Source organism: Schistocerca piceifrons, chromosome 2 (genome assembly GCF_021461385.2).
Source record: "Schistocerca piceifrons isolate TAMUIC-IGC-003096 chromosome 2, iqSchPice1.1, whole genome shotgun sequence".
Classification (NCBI taxonomy): domain Eukaryota; kingdom Metazoa; phylum Arthropoda; class Insecta; order Orthoptera; family Acrididae; genus Schistocerca; species Schistocerca piceifrons.
The window spans coordinates 438,960,982-438,984,527 of NC_060139.1; the positions used below are offsets into that span (position 1 = coordinate 438,960,982).

At 44.0% G+C, this 23,546-nt stretch overlaps 1 protein-coding gene across 1 annotated transcript in view; it reads left to right on the forward strand.

Moving 5' to 3' along the window:
* Positions 1 to 23,546, forward strand: part of LOC124776745 (bcl-2-related ovarian killer protein) — a 337,246-nt gene that overhangs the window by 248,821 nt on the left and 64,879 nt on the right. The window contains exons 2-3 of the mRNA XM_047251870.1: positions 14,135 to 14,311; positions 23,116 to 23,302. Of these exons, the coding sequence (XP_047107826.1) occupies positions 14,161 to 14,311; positions 23,116 to 23,302 (338 nt within the window). The 5' untranslated portion in view covers positions 14,135 to 14,160. The remainder of the gene's footprint in view (positions 1 to 14,134; positions 14,312 to 23,115; positions 23,303 to 23,546) is intronic.

Consider the following 23,546-nt stretch of genomic DNA (forward strand, 5'->3'; position numbering starts at 1 on the left):
AAGTTTTTTTGAAGAGGGTATTTTAAATTGGTTGAGAGGTATGATACGTGTTTGAACAAACTTGGCAGCTATGTCGAAAAATAGAGTGAAGTGAAATAACCTTTCGTTGTGTACTTATGTTCAAACGGACCTTACTTATAAAACACGCCTTGTATTACTGGAGTAATAACAGTAAATACCCGAATGTTCGAATGTTGTAGTTTTTCGATGTCCTGACGGGGTTATGGGTACATATCAGAGTTAGAAGATATAAGCAGAAATAACGAAGCACATCTGGTAACCATTAAGGGCATATACCTACGGAAAAAAATCTGAACAGCGACAGAAATCAACTCTGTATACATGTCGACACTATGTTGCAAATCCCTACGCGATGAAGTGGAAGTCAAATGAACATGTAGAATTGTTTCCATCAAATGCAGCACTACATGAGGCTGCTGGCAGGCTTTCTGAGGTGTCGGAGCAGTACACGGAATTGTTCTCAGACTTCGAGCTTCCAATACATCCATCATCTATACCACTCGTTGAGTCTCATAGAGGTACGAAGCGACTGTTATCTACTTTTCATGGTCGTCCTACCCAAAATGCCTGCATGTGGATCATTAGGGAGAGGGGAAGTCCTAGTATTTTCCAGTAGGTTGGTGTGTAAGATTCGCAAATTTTCTCGTAGAAAATCAAACAACACATCGGTGCCGGCCATGGTGGCCGAGCGGTTCTAGACACTTCAGTCTGGAACCGCGCAACCGCTACGATCGCAAGTTCGAATCCTGCCTCGGGCATGGATGTGTGTGATGTCCTTAGGTTAGTTAGGTTTAAGTAGTTCTAAGTTGTAGGGGACTGATGACCTCCGATGCTAAGTCCCATAGTGCTCAGAGCCATTTGAATCATTTTTTGAACACATCGGTGTGTCAGCAACATGACCATACAGATGGAAAATTGTCAAAAAATATGAAAATAACATAAAATAGGTAAAATTCGAGGAAAACCTGGCATAATGACGATAAATTGATGTGAAATACATAAAAATTGAGGGAAAACGATGAAATATGTAAAATCGCGAAAACTTAACAAAAATACGGAAACTGACTAAGAACACATAAAATTAGACAAAAGTTACCATGAAATGAGTACTGAGTGAAATCAATAACTTTGCGTGTTCTGGAGGAGAGCGGACCGATGATATATATATATATATATATATATATATATATATATATATATATAGGGTGTTACAAAAAGGTACGGCCAAACTTTCAGGAAACATTCCTCACACAAAAATAAACAAAAGATTTTATGTGGACATGTGTCCGGAAACGCTTAATTTCCATGTTAGAGCTCATTTTAGTTTTGTCAGTATGTTCTTCCACCTACGCTCAATGGAGCACGTTATCACGATTTCATACGGGATACTCTACCTGTGCTGCTAGAACATGTGCCTTTACAAGTACGACACAACATGTGGTTTATGCACGATAGAGGTCCTACACATTTCAGTCGAAGTGTTCGTACGCTTCTCAACAACAGATTCGGTGACCCATGGATTGGTAGAGGCGGACCAATTCCATGGCCTCCACGCTCTCCTGACCTCAACCCTCTCGACTTTCATTTATGGGGGCATTTGAAAGCTCTTGTCTACGCAACCCCGGTACCAAATTTAGAGACTCTTCGTGCTCGTATTGTGGACGGCTGTGATACAATACGCCATTCTCCAGGGCTGCATCAGCGCATCAGGGATTCCATGCGACGGAGGGTGGATGCATGTATCCTCGCTAACGGAGGACGTTTTGAACATTTCCTGTAACAAAGTGTTTGAAGCCACGCTGGTACGTTCTGTTCCTGTGTGTTTCCATTCCATGATTAATGTGATTTGAAGAGAACTAATAAAATGAGCTCTAACATGGAAAGTAAGCGTTTCCGGACACATGTCCGCATAACATATTTTCTTTCTTTGTGTGTGAGGAATGTTTCCTGAAAGTTTGGCCGTACCTTTTTGTAACACCCTGTATATATATATATATATATATATATATATATATATATATATATATAGGCAATCTAGAGACGTGGCGCCAAGACGAAACGGCTATATTATCCCACACATGAGCAATACAACCTAACGTCGGACCATACTTGTGAGTGCAAGAGGAAGATTACCAGGGGCGATGGTAAACTGGGATAATACTGTTACATCTCCTCTGGCTATTGACCGTGGTGATTATTTCCTCGTAAGATGACGCGTTCCTTCGTATGCATTTTCGGCTGCCCACGATCATTTAATATGACTGTTGTGAACATATCATAATTTCCGAACCGTAACCAGGCTTGAACTTCGTAAACAACAGGCATCATACATCTCCGGAAACCCATGTAGTGTTTGCGTTACAAAGATTCGATGTTTGCAGTGCCGAGTGGCCGCACAGTTAGAGGCGCTATGCCACGGATTGCATGGCCCCTCCCGCCGGAGGTTCGAGTCCTCCCTTGGGTAAGGGTGTGTGTTTTGTTATTAGCATACGTTAGATTAAGTTCGTTTAAGTAATATGTAAGTCTAGGGACCGATGACCTCAGCTGTTAGTCCGTTAGGAATTCACACATTTTTTAACATTCGATGTTTCTTTTGGTGTACAAGGTAGTTGTTTTATCACCTTACAGTTTGTCACCATGATTTATCCGAGAGAAGCATACAGAGTGGATGTATGTCATGCGCTGGAAATAGACACGTACCCACAACATCTACAAACCATAGCATAACCGTGTAGCCCTTGGAATGTGTTTATGTTCCACAATCATTTCTCTGTTTCTGATATCTTCTTGGTATGGACACCAAACATCAGAACGATACTTCAGAACTGTTTGTGCAAGTGGCTTACCTAAAATGTTTCAAACTCTTTTTCTAAGACACTAACAGAGGATTGTGAGGTATGTATCGTACCCTATCTCTGTTATTGTTTTTGTTTTTTTGTTATTGTTTTTTGTTATTGTAGTTGTAGAGATGTGAAATTATTGTAGCGGTTTGCTTAGTCAGCCGTACTTCGAAATTTTTTGACATTAACTTGCGTAATAAATACTTCGCGTGAAGTGCGATTTGCGGCATAAACAAAAATTAATTGCAGAGATGCAATCCACAGAATATTAACAGAAAAGCTTTAGAACAATGCGCACGACTGACTAGACACATTCAGAGGGTACGTACATTCGCGTACGAGTGGTTGCGATCTGATGAGGAAGATCTATCTTAATTTTTTCTCGTAAAATAATTACGTCGTAACACACTCGGAGATTGCGAACGTACACTCAGGGTAGAGGCACGTACTTTCTATCATTCCCTGTGGCCTGGGTAAAAGAATTGCAATTATCTAAATTTAAGAATATTTCTTTTTCAATCGGACTCCTATTTTTATACGAAAAGGAAGATTGCAGGTTCTGAATGTCTCGGCAAAAACACATCGAAATTAATCTTAGAGGCCACCAAATGAAAGCAGTGAGCACAATCACGTACGTCTATTGAGAAGCGCCGTCGTGAAGATCGTCGCCTCCATCTAAACTTCGCCTTCTCGAATTAACAGAATAATTCGTACTCCATTGGTATGGGATTTAGGCTTGATCTTGACAGAAATTATAAAATACATTTTTCATCATTTAACACACACATAGACATGAAACTATACAGTACGTCTTTTACTCCAGCACATCAGAACAAAAAAGTAGTTAATACTAGAAGTAATAAAAGAATCACGAAATTAGTCCTTTGTCTCTCAATGATAAAAAAAGTTTTTCAGAGTATTCCTCTGGTATGACAGCCGAGCAAATTTTCTTCTTGTATCTTTGAGATTAAATTACAGCATTTTTTTAGTTCCTTTTCAGGTACTTGGTTCAAATGGCTCTGAGCAATATGAGACTTAACTTCCGAGATCATCAGTCCCCTAGAACTTAGAACTACTTAAACCTAACTAACCTAAGGACATCACACACATCCATGCCCGAGGCAGGATTCCAATCTGCGACCGTAGCGGTCGCGCGGTTCCAGACTATAGCGCCTAGAACCGCTCGGCCACCCTGGCCGGCTGTGAGGTACTGCAAACCCTATGCGTGTATACTTGCTTGGCAGTTGTCCTGTTTATGGAGTTAATGTAGCATGGTGTGTAATTATAGATATCAAACACCGCTGCTATGCATTTGTCTGTTTCCTCATAAGAAGCATTTTCCATTACTGGCGACCATTTTATAGGACTGATGGTAGCAGTGCATAATTTATGAACTGAAATTGGGTGTGAGCACTGGGCGCTCTACACCTCCGGAAAGTATATTGTGTATCCATCACAAAGAATCAATGGTTTCTTTGGTGTAGAAGGAAGTAGTTTTATCATCTTAAAGTTTGTCACTGTAGTGGGTGGAATAGAAAACTTACAGAGTGGATGTAGGTCATATGTGGGACATACAGTATATTTTCTGCACTAGAGTATTATTAGCGTTGCACTCCGCATCACTATTATTTCGGAAACCACATAGCTTTAGGATCACAGCGTGTTTCAGCGCAGAACCCTGTAGTTTAGGAGTGCATGTCCTTATGTTCTGCTATCGTTTCTTATGCTCCACGATCATTTCTCTCTTGCCAATACTTTCTTTCTGCGCTCATGATCAATTTAATTAATTAACCATCAGTCTGATATCAATGACGTGTCGCCAGACAGGTGGGAGAGAGGGCGAGAGTACCACGGATACGATTCAATAGTTGGACTGGTAATCAGGCGATTTTTGGTCGCGGCGAGACCATTTAACGGAATTTCAATCTTCCACCTCCTACCTATACAGGCACTAGAACAATACTTCAGAATTGACGGTACAGTTGATTTACATAAATCAAACACCGTCTGTCTCTAGCTCCATCATGCATAAACCACACGTCTCTTCTTAACCGTCTGTTATATAACACTCTCATATCTGCTGTACACCGGTTAGGGGTGTTAACCTCCTCGACAGGCACGCACCTGGAAAGATCTAGTGCACTTGGATAGGCGCCATGAGTAGGATTGGTGCGGAACAGTCTTCGCTGAACAGAAGGTATGGATTCAGCTGGATCTCATAATTCATGAGATGTGGTAAGTAGCGGATGTAGTATACCCTCCTACTTCTGGTCTGTTGCAAATCTAATAGGCAACAGTGTTGCAGGGAGGGGTGGTCAAAGACAATGTGGCAGATGTTCACACGCGACGTGGTGGCGGAGGCGTCGTGGCGGTGGACAAGAGAGAGGAACATCCTGCACCCCCACCGACCAACAGGTCTCAGCAGGATTAGTTCGGAAGCAAGACACCAGAAGTACTTATTTCCACCAGCATGACAAGACTACCGAGACACAGAACGCAATTAACGTTGGATGTCTTCAGCTATTTGATGACAGTACTACACATTTTGGTATCGGAAAATGAAAAAAAAAAATTCTCGCCGTGCGAAGGGACTCTCATGATCAAGTTAATTAATTAACCTATCAATCTGATATGAATGACGTGCCGCCAGGCAGGTGGAAGAGAGGGCGAGAGTACCACGGATACGATTCAAGAGGTGGAGTGGTAATCAGGTAGGTGGGAGATGATCATCGTAATAAAATCAAGTATATTGTCGAATTTATGAAGTGTTTCGTATTATAAACCTGACATTTACTATTTTTCTGTGCTGTTACCCTGAGAGACTTTCCCTAAGTGATGAGACATTTGTTTACTTTAAGAGAGTTCGGAAGTGAGAAGGCATCCTGTGACAGAGGTAGAGCATGCTCTTAGCACTTCGTCATGACCCAAAAATGAGTTTAATATTCTAGGGACGTGGCAGATATTAAGCTGATAAGAACAATTTTTTCTGCCTGATGAGAGACTATTAACATGAAACATAGTCTATGCCATAGCGTTGTACAGGATTTTCACGACAGGTAACTATACTTTAGCGAAGTGAAAACTCGTGTATGGTCATTTCTTCTGTCTTCAAAAATAACCTGTATAAAAGGGAGGAATCTACATTTCGCGTAATAAATTCGAGGTGTATTGACAAAATTTCTTTTAAGTCAGTACCACTGTTAGACTGTTGTTTATTTGCAGTGTTACATTTAACTTACACAACCATGATTTCGGCTTCAAAGTGCCATTATCAAGTAAAGCCGAAATCATGAGTGTGTAAGTGTAAATGTAACACTGACTGTGGCCCCGCATTATGGAAAAAAATATTATATATTGACAAAACATCTCCGTTTCGGATTTTTTTAAAAGATCAGTCTATGTCAAGGGTGAAGCTGCAGTTAGTCCAAGTTGCGCCGCAATGTGCCGCGGTTACAGGTGGAAGTGATCACGAAGATTTTGAGCGATCGAAAGTTGGGGCTTATGGCCGTCGCAGCTCACAGCTGACCTGCCAGGCCTGTTCTTCAGATATACAATACACTTGGTAGGTAGCACTGGATTAAATTGGAGGTAACTGCTCATATTTTTTTTTCGTCTTGAGACACCATGTTCAGGGAAGATAATGAGGACTGCATTCGTAAAAATGTATCATACGGTATATATTTCCCATATTTCTGTTTGCTAGGATGCTACTTGCAATCTGTAAATAGGTGTTAGTGTATTTCATTCCCAAATGATGCTGCTACAGGAGTCCTGTATGTAGAAACAAGGTGTTAAAGGCGCAGTGGGACAATGGGTCACTGTTCTAATACTATTATTACCCATCATTATGTTCCGCCCAGCAGCATCTAATCGCTTTTACTTCGGCAGGAGGTTACTCCCGCGTACTTCAGTGATAGCTTACGGCCCGGTCATTATTACAGTCCTTCCTATATAGGGCTATTGGCTAGACTGGCTGGAGCAACTCTCTTGTGCTAGACTAACAGCGAAAATATCCAGTCCATATCAGGCTGCTATTGCTCCATCAATGGCAACTACCCCTGTCCAACTTAAATTGTTTAAGTTAACAACGTTATGCACTGCGTTCAAAATAATACGTAGGTGCATCCCATCTGGCAGCCCAGCACAGACTGAGTCCTTTTCTGGTCAATTTCCAGAAAGCAGAGGGGAATGGGGTGGGGGAGAGGGGAGTGGGGAGTTGGGGAACTGAGTAGGGCCAACAGCGCCGGCAGTAGCTCAGCTGGTCTTCAAACCTTAAAGTGAACACACAAAATTTGATGAAACTTCCTGGCAGATTAAAACTGTGTGCCGGACCGAGACTCGAACTCGGGACCTTTGCCTTTCGCGGGCAAGTGCTCTACCAACTGAGCTACCCAAGCGCAGAGTGAAAATCTCATTGTGGATACTTGCGTGGTGTTTAAACTTAAACTAAAAAATAATAAACTCTGTCCGAACAGGCCTTCGAAGGCCCAATGGTACCGACCGGCCGCCGTGTCAAACTCACCCCTCAGACGTCACTGGATGCGGATATGGAGAGGCATGTGGTCAGCACACCGCTCTCCCAGCCGTATGTCAGTTTACGAGATCGGAGCCGCAACTTCTCAGTCAAGTAGCTCCTCAGTTTGCCTCACAAGGGCTGAGTACACCCCGGTTGTTCGAACCTACCAGTAACAAATCTAGCAGCCCGCCTCTGAATTGTTATCCAAAAAATGAAGATGGTTTTGCGTAGTCATTCGTATTTCCAAATCTATAAATGAGATTTTGTTCGATCTGTTCACACGTGTCTGCAGTGCCGTTAAACAAATTGATGGGTTCCCTGTCTGAATAACCACGGTGGAACACACATTTATTGGCAGTTAACATTGCTAGATAACAATCTACCTGGGACGGTAAAAGGTCCCGAAAATCTGGAACGTGCTTCAGAACTGCCAGAAAATGTTTGTAATTTGATAGCCGGTATCTTGAATTCCGATTCTCACGTAAGTTGGCTTCGCACCGGAGTCGAGTTAGGTGTTACAGTGGCATTTGCGTCCCCTGGAGTGCACTCTTCACAAGCGACAGTGTCGACCTTGTAATCCGTATCTTGAAGTTCTGTGTTTGTTCAGTTAGTTAGTTAGTTAGTTAGTTACATGTTCCATGGATCATTTTGCACGATAGTTTGTAATGATGTGGAACAAGTCATTTTACATTCACATCACAGATTATTTTGTGGATACAGCTACATTCTGAACTCCACTAAGTTTCTTTTTTCTCTCTTCTTTCATAAAAGAAGAAAGACATACAGATGTGAGTTGGTGATTCCTACCCACCACATTTTACACATTATAGTCATAGAAATTCTTCTAAGGAATAGAAGTTGTCAAGGAGAAACTTTCTCAGTTTGTTACCAAATCTTACATTGCTGTCCGTCAGACATTTTATATCATTGGATAAGTGATTAAAGAATTTTTTTTTTTTTTTTTTTTTTTGCAGCATTGTGCACTTCTTTTTTTGCTAAAGACATCAGTGTGGAGTAATGAATGTCATTTTTCCTGCTGGTATTATCATTATGTACCTCATTGTTCTGTAGTGGATTACTTACAAGAAACTTCATGACGGAATGAATATACTGTGAAGCAGTAGTCAGAATGCGCAACTCCTTAAACCGATATCTAAAAGATGACGGTGTGTGAGCAGCACACATTATTCTTACAGCACTTTTTTGCGCAATGAAGACTTTCTTTCTTGAAGATGAGTTGCCCCAGAACATTATTCCGTGTGACATTATTGAATGAAAATATGCAAATTACTGATTTGTGTCTCCCTAAGATTTGCACTGATTCTAAGCGCAAATTTGGCTGAACTAAATTGTTTTGGTAGTTCCAAATTGTGTTTTTTCAATTTAAAGTCCCTAAGAATTTTGTAGTTTCCACCTTATTTATTATTTCCTGACCATGTGTTACACTTATCATTGGTGTAGAACCTCTAGATCTGCGGAACTGAAGATGTTCTGTCTTTATAAAACTATTGGTGAGATCATTTGGCCGGCCGAAGTGGCCGTGCGGTTAAAGGCGCTGCAGTCTGAACCGCAAGACCGCTATGGTCGCAGGTTTGAATCCTGCCTCGGGCATGGGTGTTTGTGATGTCCTTAGGTTAGTTAGGTTTAACTAGTTCTAAGTTGTAGGGGAGTGATGACCTCAGAAGTTGAGTCCCATAGTGCTCAGAGCCATTTGAACCATTTAGATCATTTGCAGAAAACCAGTCAGTGGTACTTTTAAGAACGTTGTTTGCCATTTCTTCTGTTTCCAAAAGGATTCTTGGATTGATTCCAACACTAGTACCATGTGCAAAAAGAACTAATTATGCTTGTTGTGTACTAGACAGAAGATCGTTAACATATATGATGAACAGTACTGGAACTAAGATTGAACCTTGAGGAAAATCATACGTGATTTCTCCCCAGTCAAAATTATGTCCGTGGAGTACATTGATATTCACTGAGTGCAACTTCTTGCAATTTTTTTTGTTAGATATTACATTATCCGTTGGTTGGCTATACCATCAGTCCCATAAAAAGTAAATTTACATGGAAAATAGTGTGATCCACACAGTCAAATGCATTAGAGAGGTTGCAGAAAATACCAGCCAGCGCTATTTTATTATTTAATGCTTGTAGAATCTGGTGAGTGAACGTGTAAATGGTATTGTATGTAGAGCAACCCTTCTGAAGCCCAAGCTGAGATTTTCTACGTAGACTATTGTCGCTAACGTGAGATACTAGTCTATCTCTCTAATCACTTTCCTTAAATTGGTCTCTAAATTTACCATAATATCCTTCAAATTTTCCTGATTATTTTGATGTTTATCCTTTGGTTGGTGAATGTATCGAATATACACTCCTGGAAATGGAAAAAAGAACACATTGACACCGGTGTGTCAGACCCACCATACTTGCTCCGGACACTGCGAGAGGGCTGTACAAGCAATGATCACACGCACGGCACAGCGGACACACCAGGAACCGCGGTGTTGGCCGTCGAATGGCGCTAGCTGCGCAGCATTTGTGCACCGCCGCCGTCAGTGTCAGCCAGTTTGCCGTGGCATACGGAGCTCCATCGCAGTCTTTAACACTGGTAGCATGCCGCGACAGCGTGGACGTGAACCGGATGTGCAGTTGACGGACTTTGAGCGAGGGCGTATAGTGGGCATACGGGAGGCCGGGTGGACGTACCGCCGAATTGCTCAACACGTGGGGCGTGAGGTCTCCACAGTACATCGATGTTGTCGCCAGTGGTCGGCGGAAGGTGCACGTGCCCGTCGACCTGGGACCGGACCGCAGCGACGCACGGATGCACGCCAAGACCGTAGGATCCTACGCAGTGCCGTAGGGGACCGCACCGCCACTTCCCAGCAAATTAGGGACACTGTTGCTCCTGGGGTATCGGCGAGGACCATTCGCAACCGTCTCCATGAAGCTGGGCTAAGGTCCCGCTCACCGTTAGGCCGTCTTCCGCTCACGCCCCAACATCGTGCAGCCCGCCTCCAGTGGTGTCGCGACAGGCGTGAATGGAGGGACGAGTGGAGACGTGTCGTCTTCAGCGATGAGAGTCGCTTCTGCCTTGGTGCCAATGATGGTCGTATGCGTGTTTGCCGCCGTGCAGGTGAGCGCCACAATCAGGACTGCATACGACCGAGGCACACAGGGCCAACACCCGGCATCATGGTGTGGGGAGCGATCTCCTACACTGGCCGTACACCACTGGTGATCGTCGAGGTGACACTGAATAGTGCACGGTACATCCAAACCGTCATCGAACCCATCGTTCTACCATTCCTAGACCGGCAAGGGAACTTGCTGTTCCAACAGGACAATGCACGTCCGCATGTATCCCGTGCCACCCAACGTGCTCTAGAAGGTGTAAGTCAACTACCCTGGCCAGCAAGATCTCCGGATCTGTCCCCCATTGAGCATGTTTGGGACTGGATGAAGCGTCGTCTCACGCGGTCTGCACGTCCAGCACGAACGCTGGTCCAACTGAGGCGCCAGGTGGAAATGGCATGGCAAGCCGTTCCACAGGACTACATCCAGCATCTCTACGATCGTCTCCATGGGAGAATAGCAGCCTGCATTGCTGCGAAAGGTGGATATACACTGTACTAGTGCCGACATTGTGCATGCTCTGTTGCCTGTGTCTATGTGCCTGTGGTTCTGTCAGTGTGATCATGTGATGTATCTGACCCCAGGAATGTGTCAATAAAGTTTCCCCTTCCTGGGACAATGAATTCACGGTGTTCTTATTTCAATTTCCAGGAGTGTAATACTCGCTTGTTTGACTCTGCGTCTTAATTTTGAAAGAATCTGCGTTGTCAGCTGTGATGCAGTGAGTTCCAGCCGCAAGCCTCTGTGTGTTACGTAGTCGCTTATTTCCTCAGCAGAATGCGCCACTTTTCATCAGAGCAAACTTACAAATTGGCATTCTGTTGGGGTATTTTACCTTTCGTGCAGTATTTTTGCATGATAGTATTTCTTCATCAATATTCGTGCTCAGCTATTCCGTAGCTGCAGAATCATTGAGTGGACTACTAAAGCACAAGCTGTTACGTCTTGTGCCTTCTCATGATTTCAATAAGCAACTATCAAGCGTAGAGTTCAGCAGCTTGCTGCGTTCTGGTTCAGCGTAGCGGACTGCGAGAGTTAAGTTGTTCCAAGTGTCTCCATTAGCAAGTAGTCCTCCTCGATGTTCTCGTCGTCTAATTGCTTGATTTTTTCTGCTGGATTTAGAGAGCAGCCTTTTTGAAACATCTGTACAGAAGAAGATTTAAGACTACACGAGAAACAGCACTTCATTTGGATCAGAGGCTAGATTCTTGGATTCGGAATATCTACGGCGTTGGCGACATGCACGGTGCATTATGCTCACCTCAAACAGCAAATATCATGTGGCTTTTGGTAATGTGCTTCTGTGTACATTTTGAGCAAAAGACTGAAACTTTAATATTACACGTATGTGTACTATTTTCACACATTTATTCATTAATTAAAAGAATGGTTAATAATTATTTATGTTACAGAAATCGAAATTCGTGAAGCGAGTCATAGTACCACAAACTGACGTGTCTTTGGTGGCAATGTGGGTTGCGATAAAAAAATCGTTCTCCACATCTGAATGCTTCCTCTCTACATATTCCTACTTTTTGGCTAGAGCAAAGAATGCACAACATTAACAACTATAATGTCAGGAGGTGTGCAGTCACCAATACTTTTGCTATACTCCGACAGTGGGAACCGGCAAGTGGAACATCTGCTGTGGCATCAGTATTTCCGTTCTCTGTGCTCGAAAAAGTTGTAGGAACAGGCAAAGACATACTCCATCCCTCCTTATCTAGTTGGTTCAAGATTTTTGATAACGTGTTGTGGATTTTCTAACCATCTGCTTCTTCTGGGTGGGCACCGCAGCCACGATGCCTGTAAAGAAAGACATAGTTGTTCCATCAGGCCGTATTTTAAAATTTTACTTTATTAAGTATGTTTGAGTGTAACCCGTGATTAGATATGTATGTCAAGCCAGCAAATATGTTTGACGACGACGTTTGAATTTGAAACACTATTGTAATTGGATTAGAATGTCTAGTTAGCAAATTGTGTCTGGTCAAGTAGTTTGTATCTGACTGGTGGCGTAATCATAGGAGCGCTGTATGTTGTTCATGCACAACGCAAAATTATTTAGCATTATGTAAAATGCTCGAGTATCCGTATTTCAGTACTCGCTCCCTGTGACTTACGGCAACAGGGCTCACATGAACGGACACGCACTCTGAGTGCAGGGTAAGACGATTTCAATGTGGGACGCTATTTTAGTAGGACTATGTAACTGGTTTTTACGAAACTTATTCCCTAAACAAACGATATGTATTATTTTTTAAATGTTTCATGAAAGTAAACATTTATCTATTTATATATGTAGACTTTCGCCGACCTTTGTGACTGAGCGGTTCTAGGCGCTTCAGTCTGGAATCGCGCGACCGCTACGGTCGCAGGTTGGAATCCTGCCTCGGGCTGGATGTGTGTGATGTCCTTAGGTTCGTTAGCTTTAAGTAGTTCTAAATTCTAGGGGACTGATGACCTCCGATGTTAAATCCCAAAGTGCTCAGAGCCATTTGAACCATATTTTATGTAGACTTTTGGAAGACTATCATCTAAATGTGTGACCAAAAATTTGTAATTGAGCAGGAAATGTTATTTTTACTTGTTTCAATGTACTTTATATTAAATGTGACTGGTTAATAAAGGCACTGCGATAGCCCCTATCCTAGTTCGATGCGCCCGTGGACGCGCAGCTGAACATCAAATGCTTGTCTTATGTTTAAATACGCAACGGCTACAAGCGACAATAGTGTCCGTATTTGGGTAATTCTTGTACAGTTGTTGTCATTTGCAGTATTGATGTCACATTTAGTAAAGGTGCTTACACGCACCCACATGCAAATCGTAACACGCGCATTGGCTGCGGACGTGCGCTAGTAACTGAGGCCATCAATAGTTTTCTGGTGCTGTTGATTATGTTGGCCTCCAGTTTGATTTTGACTTGGGAAGAAGCACGCGTGGATTGTGGCATTCATTCTGGAAATATTTATAAAGCAAGTGTTAAGACTTTGGTGTTTAGTGTTAAATTCGGACACTGCTAGTGCAAGTACGTTTGTATTCTAATAATTAATGTCTGTTGCATTTGAACTTTTTGTTGTAAATCAACTTTTGTATTCCCTGTTCACTGACAACCATGTTCTGTTTTTGTAGTCTTAGTAAGCCAGGCTTGAAAACTAACCTGTATGGCTTCAAACTACTCGCCGAATATAAATACTGCAACTGTTGACAGAATTTTTAATAAACGCTTTAAGAAATTGAAAAAAGTTGCTGATTCCCTGTCAAAAAAACTTTGAAACTGAAAAAAAGTACTGCTAATTTCGAGTTTGGATCGTTCTCAAGTACATTTACAAAGGATGCGTATACATCATCCTCATCAAACACAAATCGCGAGCCATGCTAAGTTGTGCATAGTACGGCGTCAAAGTGTATGATGTCAAGATGCAGAGCCTGTTAATAATGTTAAAATACGAGCTGAGGGACCGATGTGCTCCTTCAAATTATAGCCTTCGCCTGCTGTAATCTTTCCACTGACTGACTGGCTGACTTTCTTCGCCTGCTGTACCTCTTTCTGCTGATCGAATGACTTTGCCCGGATGCCTGGGATGACGCCCCGCTCTCCTCGCTGTTGCAGAGCGGACAGCGGACACGGGCCGCGCCATGGCGCCGCCGCTGACGGCCGCCGGCGAGGCGGCGCTGCAGGCGTTCCAGCGGCGCAAGCTCAGCTTCCCGCTGCAGTCGGCGCATGCGCACCACAGCCACGCCGCGCTGCTCGCTGACCGCTCCGGCACCGCCGCCGCCTCTGCCGCCGGTACGTTAACCACACACTAATCACCACTCGGTTTTACTTCTAAACTACAGTAGCCTTTCCGGAATAGAGCACTGCAGCGTTGTGAGCGGCACCTGTTCCCAACCAGTAGTTTTGCGGGCGGCCCGGCTTCTCTTGGCCAGCGGCTCTCTCGCACGTGTGACGCTGGCGAGAACTCGCCGAGTGCGAGCCACCACGCTAGAGTCCTCCCACGGGACGAGGCAGCTAACTTTGACGTGGACATCCAACCTCACGAGATTATAATTAATTTAATACCTTCAGCTGTTGATGGGCATTGATATACTGGGTGATCATAAAGTCAGTATAAATTTGAAAACTGAATAAATCACGGAATAATGTAGATAGAGAGGCACAAATTGACACACATGCTTGGGATGAATGGGGGTTTATTAGAACCAAAAAAATACAAATGTTCAAAAAATGTCGGAGAGATGGCGCTTCATCTGCTCAGAACAGCAATAATGAGCATAACAAAGTAAGACAAAGCAAGGATGATGTTCTTTACAGGAAATGCTCAATATGTACACCATCATTCCTCAACAATAGCTGTAGTCGAGGAATAATGTTATGAACAGCACTGTAAAGCATGTCCGGAGTTATGGTGAGGCATTGGCGTCGGATGTTGTCTTTCAGCACCCTTAGAGATGTCGGTCCATCACGATAGACTTGCGACTTCAGGTAACCCCAAAGCCACTAATCACACGGACTGAGGCCTGGCGACCTGGGAGGCCAAGCATGACGAAAGTGGCGGCTGACCACACGATCATCACCAAACGACGCGCGCAAGAGATCTTTCACGCGTCTAGCAGTATGGGGTGGAGCGCCATCCTGCATAAATTAACATCGTACGTTCCAGCAGGTGTTTATCAACCAGGCTGGGGATGATGCGGTTCTGTAACATATCGGCGTACCTCTCACGCGTCACGGTAGCAGTAACAAAACCAGAATCACGCATTTCCTCGAAGAAAAAAGGCCCGATAACGGTAGATGTGGTAAATCCAACCCATACCGTGACTTTCTCGTCGTGCAATGGAGTTTCCACGACAGTTCTAGGATTTTCGGTAGCCCAAATTCTGCAATTGTGGGCGTTGACAGACCCTCGGAGCGTGAAATGAGCTTCGTCGGTCCACAACACGTTACTCAACCAATCCTCATCTTCCGCCATCTTTAGAAGCGCCCACACCGCAATTGCCCTCCGCTTCACTCAATCGCCAGGTAACAGTTCATGATGCCGATGGATTTTGTACGGATAGCATCGGAGGGTACGCCTCAGTGCCAACCAAACAATAATGTATGGAATGCCGGTGCGACGTGCGACTACACGAGCGCTGACTTCCCCGTGCATAGAGTCGAACCCGCTACAGCCTCCATTTCTTCCTGAACTGTCTCAGCAGCATTACGCCTCGTGCTCGGTCGGCCACTACGTGGTCTGTCGTCTAAACAACCTGTGGCTTCGAACTTCGAAATCATTCTCGCCACAGCCGCATTTGTCAACGGACCTTCCTATGGCAATAGGATCGTAACGCTGAACTAGCGCATTCCCCATTCTGATAATACAGCTTCACTAAAAGCGCCTTTTCGGGTAACGTCAACATGCTGCGACTGCTGGCGCATCTGATTCTCTCTCTCTCTCTCTCTCTCTCTCTCTCTCTCTCTCTCATTACAGCTCCTTTTATACACGATTGTCATGCGCAGTCACTGACGTTTTGCTGTCCAGCGCTATCTGTAGGACATTTTGTGAACTTTTTTTTTTTTTTTTTTTTTTTTGTTCTAATAAAACCCCATGTCATTCAAAGCATGCGTGTCAATTTTCACCTCTCTATCTACATTATTCCGTGGTTTATTTGAAACGTCCCCTTAGAAAAATTATACATGACTGTGCTTAAACTGACACACAATATTTTTTTAGCGCAACGCAATCTGACTTTCAGTAATCCCTACAAGAGAATGGCCCTGACTAAATTAACCTATACGTTTCACAAATCACTTACCTCACAAAAATCTTCGTTACTCGAACTACTGCAATACAACGAGCGCCAGTACTGCCAGCTAAATAAAAGATTCAAATTACGGAAGGCACTAACTACTGATAGGCACTATGTAAGTAGGCTATTTAGGTTTTCTTATTGGTAACGCCACGTAGCGCTCTGTATGAAAATCACTGGCTGTGCTGTGTGCAGTCTGTGGCTAGTTTGCATTGTTGTCTGCCATTGTAGTGTTGGGCAGCTGGGTGTTAACAGCGCGTAGCGTTGCGCAGTTGGAGGCGAGCCGCCAGCAGTGATGGATGTGGGGAAGTGAGATGGCGGATTTTTGAGAATGGATAATCTGGAGGTGTGTTCATTTATTATTTCTGTCATTGCGGAATTGTGACGGATGTGACCTGTAAATGTTGTGTTCCTGTTTTCGCGTTCCGCGATTGTCAGTGTCAATTTCTAATTCTTGTAAGAGCCCCTGAAAAGCCTCAATGTCGTCTTTGCAACGTCCTGCCAAAATAATATGTCGTAAATGTTCAGGTAATTTGATTAAGCAAAAGCGGATGAGTTCTGAGGGGCTGTATGGGTTTGACAGGTACTGTTTCTTGTGCAACATGTCTTCAAAATATTTCACAAGACTGGAAAATTCAGATTGTTCGAAATGTTTCATCATTATGATGCTATGTTTTACTCGGTCTTGTGTAGCTTGAGACCAATATGCTGAGAGGAAGGCATGATAAAATTCTCCTTCACTGTGACAATCGTGAATGAGCGATCGCATTCTTTCAGCTGGTTCATTCTCTAAGTAGCCACACATTAATTCTAATCTGTGCTCTAATGACCAGTTGGGAGGAAAACAATGAGAGAATTGATGGAGCCATGCTTGTGGATGAATGTCGTTGTCAGAATTCTTAAATGTTTTGAATTTACGTGTAGTAATGAACAGCTTATAGTCAAAATCATCGTGTCGGCGAGTCGCACATCGCTCATTGTTACTTCGTTTCGGCGGTTCCATCTCAAAACCCAACGCGCCTTGCCAATTTCTTTCATAATTTCCGAAGTGCCCTGTGTTATTATTTTGTGGTTGTTCCGTATTTCTATGTCCCTCTTCCCGTACTGAAGCGCGAGTGTCCTCTGAAATATGTAATTCTTGTATTACTTGTGCCAACTGATCTTGTACTTCCCGGATTTCTCTTTTGTGTTGCGTATTAATTTGATTCTGATTTTGTTTGAATTTCTTAATTTGTTCATACTCTTCTGTGTCAGTGATGACTACAGGTCTTGTGTCATTCAGATCATCATCTACCTTTGCTGATAAGTTAGTGAACTGATCCGAAAGTTCGGCTACTTTCTCCGATAGTGTACTTATTTCCTCAGTGTGTTTTTCTAAACCAAATTTCAGAGTGTCCATTTGTGTTGAAATCGTATCTACTGTGTCCTTTAAGTTTTCCTGAGTTTTTGCAAGTTGTGTAACCGAATCGGTAGATGCAACTGAGTCAATTTTAGCTTGCAAGGTCTCATGATTTTCATAAACAATAGTTTGCAGTTCTTTTATGGCTAATTCGTGATTCTATAATGTATTTTCATGCCGCGAAAAAATAGGTTGGAAATGCTCACAAATTTGTGTTTTTACGTCATTACAGACTTTTTGACATTTCGATTCGATTTTATGTAACTCAGTAGTTAAATCTTCACGTGTTTATTCAAGCGTATGTTCCACTGAGTCTAACTTTTGAAGCTTTTGTTCCATTTTGTCTAACTTTTGAAGCTTTTGCTGTGTTTGTCTCTGATTTTGTTCCATTGTGTCTAACTGTTGCTGTGTTTGTCTCTGATTTTGTTTCATTTGTTGCATTAATTGCAATAATAATGTATTAGTGTCTGGAATCTGTTCCTCTATGCTTTTCGGCAGTGCATTTGCACCGGCAACATTCACATTTTGACAAGCAGAAAATGTTTCTTGACTTATTTGAGAAAACGGTGAGGACGCAAAACCTGAATCTACAGTATTTGCAAGATTGTGTCCTGTCATTTCGGATTCCTGAGGCGAGCTGTTGCCGACCGATCGATCGATAATGCTTCCCTGTTCACTAATTGTTTCACTGCCTAAACCATTATTTGCAGCCCGCTCCATTTCCCTATGCACAATTACCAAATTACTACTTTGAACATTAGTTAATTCATTACTCGGCGGCGCTAACACACTGCTTTCGTCTTCACTGTCATTTCTCAGTTTACTTTGGAGCCCAGTATTACGTTTTTCCCACGCCATTATTGTCACAATGTTTCACACGACAACACAGAAATCACAATTTGAAGAGCAAAATAAGAAAACACATTAACATAGCATTGAAAATATCATCTCGTTAATTGCAAGCGCAACTGCGAAATACTTGGTGCAAATCTACATGCATGCCCCAACTGTTTTACTGTACAAGAATGAAAAACTACAGCTACAAAGGAAATTCTCTCTACAATTACGCGCTAGCAATAAACAAGGGCTGCACTAACTACACAAACTACAAGAAAAAAATCAGAAGATTCCAGTGAGGTATCCTCGGCTAAGTGTCGACATATGAAACGTCCCCTTAGAAAAATTATACATGACTGTGCTTAAACTGACACACAATATTTTTTTAGCGCAACGCAATCTGACTTTCAGTAATCCCTACAAGAGAATGGCCCTGACTAAATTAACCTATATGTTTCACAAATCACTTACCTCACAAAAAATCTTCGTTACTCGAACTACTGCAATATAGTGAGCGCCACTACTGCCAGCTAAATAAAAGACCAAACTATGGAAGGCACTAACTACTGATAGGCATAGTTAGGAAATGAAAGATTTTAATAGAGAACAAACAATGTATTTACCTTAATAGTCATAATATATATAGCAGTTCATGACATCCATTCTTACAAATGTACTGTTTCTGATGGACACACCTCCAGATTATCCATTCTCAAAAGTCCACCATCTCACTTCCCCACATCCACCACTGCTGGCGGCTCGCCTCCAACTGCGCAACGCTACGCGCTGTTAACATCCAGCTGCCCAACACCACAATGGCAGACAACAATGCAAATTAGCCACAGACTGCACACAGCACAGCCAGTGATTTTCATACAGAGCGCTACGTGGCGTTACCAATAAGAAAACCTAAATAGCCTACTTACATATTAAGTTTTCAAATTTATACTGACTTCTTGATCACCCGGTATATCAACGGGAACAGGTGAAAATGTGTGCCCCGACCGGGACTCGAACCCGGGGTCTCATGGTTACATGGCAGATGCTCTGTCCATCTGAACCACCAGGGGTACAGAGGATAGTGCGACTGCCGGGACTATCTCGCGCACGACTCCCGCGAGACCCACATTCTCACCTTGTATGTCCACACACTACATTCGTAGTGGCCCATCCCAACACACTCATTACTCGTGGAAGACATTCTTACCAAGCCCCGTAAGAGTTCGGGGAATATGTGTGCATCTCCAGAGAAGAAGGAGGTCATGGCCGGTATTGCCAGAACTACTTATATGGATATGGTGTCTGTTCTTTTGGACATGTTCGAGTAATGAGTAAGCTGGGATGGGCAACTACGAATGTAGTGTGTGGACATACAAGGTGAGAATGTGGGTCCCGCGGGAGTCATGCGCGAGATAGTCCCTGCAGTCGCTCTATCCTCTATTCCCTCGGTGGCTCAGATGGCCATGTAAGTAGGAGATCCAGGGTTAGAATCCTGGTCGGGGCACACATTTTCATCTGTCCCCGTTGATATATATCAACACCCGTCAGCAGCTAAAGGTGTCTGTTCTTTCGGGCATGTCCGAAAGTACTGACACCATATCCATATAAGTATAAACCTCACGAGAGGCAGCGCGGTCGGCACACGGGGCGACCTAGTTAAGCGATTTTCACTTTCAGCGCTCTCCAGCGGCCGTCGTCGGCTTTATGTGGCTCGCAAACCAAGCAGTTCCTTTACAAAACTGGATGCGCGTAAAATAGCTGCGTATCGCGAAGATGATTCTGGAACTGTTGATGACTCGGACAGCGGACTGCTAGTAGAGGAACATCATATAATGCTGTACAATGATCTGACATAAAATAGCATTTTCATCCCATTTTCGGTTTCAGCCGTGTGGTCTTAGGTGTCTTGTCACGGTTCGAGCGACTCCCCGCATCAGAGGTCCGAGTCCTCCTTCGGGCATGGTTGTGTGTGTTGTCCTTAGCGTAAGTCAGTTTAAGTTAGTTTAATTAGTGTGTAGGCCTAGGGACCGATGACCTCAGCAGTTTGGTCCCATAGTCCTTAACACAAATTTCCAATTTTTTTCGGTTTCAAGTTGAATATAGTTAAGGTATGACATCTAATGTCACTTTGCACTTGCACAATATCCATATTCCCTCTGTTGCATTGACTACCAACACCCTCAAATAAAGTAGTTTACCACATAGATTTCAAAAAATGTCAAATGTGTGTGAAATCTTATGGGATTTAACTGCTAAGGTCATCAGTCCCTAAGCTTACACACTACCTAAGCTAAATTACACATTACTTAACCTAAATTATCCTAAAGATAAACACACACACACCCATTCCCGAGGGGGGACTCGAACCTCAGCCGGGACCAGCCGCACAGACCAGGGTAGATTTCAAAATTAAAATTCGTCTCGTAAGTAACTTCATTTGAATGGAAAAAGAGAGTTTTTCGAAGCTGCTCACAACCATTGAAAAAGATATTTACCGGCAAGATACAAACATAAGCCAATCCATAAACCCAGAGATAGCCATATATAGGGTGTTCAAAACAATTGTGTCGAATACTTTGAGAGGTGGTACAAGAAAAATAAGTCCAATAAACATGAGTTGGTGAATTCATACTTTCTGGGACAAGTCCAATAAACTTGGGTCCGGGAATGCATACTTCCTGCAGTCACAAGTCACCTGCCCTCCAGTGTTTCCCATATGACTTCTCCAAACATATCGCTAATACTTGTTTGTTGCTCGGACTTACCAGTAACAGGTGTAGCAGCCCACATCTGGACTGCTTCGATGTCTCCCTTTAATCCGACCTGGAAAGAATCCCGAACGCTCGAGACAGTACTCAACAACGGGTCGCACCAGTGTCCTATGTGCGGCGTCCTTTACAGAAGATTCACACTTTCCTAAAATTCTCCCAATAAACCGAAGTCGCCCATTCGCCTTCCCTACTAGAGTTCTTACAGCTCATTCCATTTCATACTGCTTTACAACGTTACGCCTTGGTATTTAATCGATGTGACTGTGTCAAGCAGCACACAACTAATACTGTATTCGGACGTTATGGGTTTGTTTTTGCTACTCATCTGCATCAACTTATTCTACATGTAGAGCTTGCTACTATTCATCACACCAACTAGCAGTTTTGTAGTGTGTTCAAAGATTTTGAGGTCAGTACGCCAGTGCAGCATTGACTCCTCACGTTGTATCCTCCTACCGTCCCTCAACGACGATACCTCCCCTTAAAACACAGCATCATCTGCAAACATCAGCAAAATGCTGCTTACCCTGTCTGACGGATCGTTTACGTATATTGAAAATAAGTGTTCCTATCACACTTCCCTGGAACGCTCCTGACGATACGCTTGTCTCTGATGTACACTCGCTGTCGAGGAGAACGTACTGGGTTACGTTGCTTAACAAGTCTTCGAGCCACTCACATACCTGGGAACCTATTCCGTATGCTTGTACCTTTGTTAACAGTCGCCAGAGTGGCACCATGTCAAATCCTTTACGGAACTGTGGCAATATGCAATCCGCCTGTTGCGCTTGAGCCATGGTTCGCAGGAGCTTACGCGAGAAAAGGGCAAGCTGAGTTCCGCACGAGCGATGCTTTCTGAAACCACGCTGATTTGAGGGAAGAAGCTTCTCAGTCACAAGAAAATTGATAAACGATTCTACACAAAACCGTAGTTAGGGATATTGGTCTGTAATTTTGCGAGTCCGTTCATTTCCCTTCTTATATGCAGGAGTCATCTGCGCTATTTCTGGTCGCTTGGGTCTTTGTGCTGGCCGAGAGATTCGCGGTAAATGTGAGATAAGGGACCAATGTCGTGGAGTACAACCGAACACACTGTACTGGTCGTCGAGCAAAGAGAGATCAGCCACATAGCCACATGTAGTCGGAGTGCCACCAAGGACCATGACACTTCCTGTGTGGCAGTTGTGTTAAATGTGGTGGGAAGCCGCACCTGTTGTTTGACGTGACCCCTTCTTGCCTGCTGCACAATGTGGCTGTGATCTGCTGCTGTAGGTGGACCATGGTCAACCACCTCCTCTCCTTCAGGGAGCCTCTCGTTCGGAACGCTCCCTACGTAGGTGCAATAATGTACAGCGCTACATCAAACTCCTGCGCTTCACTCGTCACACGCCGCTCCTGTGCCAGTTCCCCGATGATTCTTTCCCTTGTGAATTGATCCAAATGTTGTCCACAGATCATATAGTAATGAAGACCACCAGAACAGTGCACCATAGCCGCTCGCTGATTGACACACACACACACACACACACACACACACACACACACACACACACTCTTCCCTGTCCTTCAGCTGCCTCGTGTTTTGGGGCAGCGCCATTTGGGGCTATGTCACGCTGATCTCACGAAATGTGACGTAAGTTTTCTGTGCACGACTGAGAGATCTCTGGCAACACGCTCTAGCACTTTCAGTGTACGTTTCCAGACTTAATAAATGTGACAGCGTCAGTACTTAAAAGCACGGTGTTCTGCTGTGCCAGCGATTACGAGCTGCCTCACGGCGACGTGTTTCGGCAGGCGGCGGGGAGCTGTCGTCGCTGGCGCGGCGGCGCTTCAGCAACGTGAGCGACGTGGTGTCGCGCAAGCTGTCGCACACCATCGGCTGGCTCAACGCGCCCGCCTGCGACATCGTGGAGCAGGGCCGCGCCCTCTGTGCGCACTACATCCGAGCCCGCCTGCGCCGCTCCGGGCTCTCCACGCGCAGGTACGTCCCGCCTCCAGAGGGGCGCGCTGCAGGCTGCACGCTGGCTGTCGCACACCCGTCGCCCACCTGCCTGCCGGGTCAAGGCCAATTCACACTGGCCGTCACGTCACGCAACCATCACGTTAAGGTGCATTCACACTGGCCGTCACGTCACGGCACGTCAAGTCAAGTCACGTGGTCTCAACTCGTATGGCTGTCTTCAACATTTTCGTTTTCTTTTTTTACGCGGAAATTGCGATCTTCG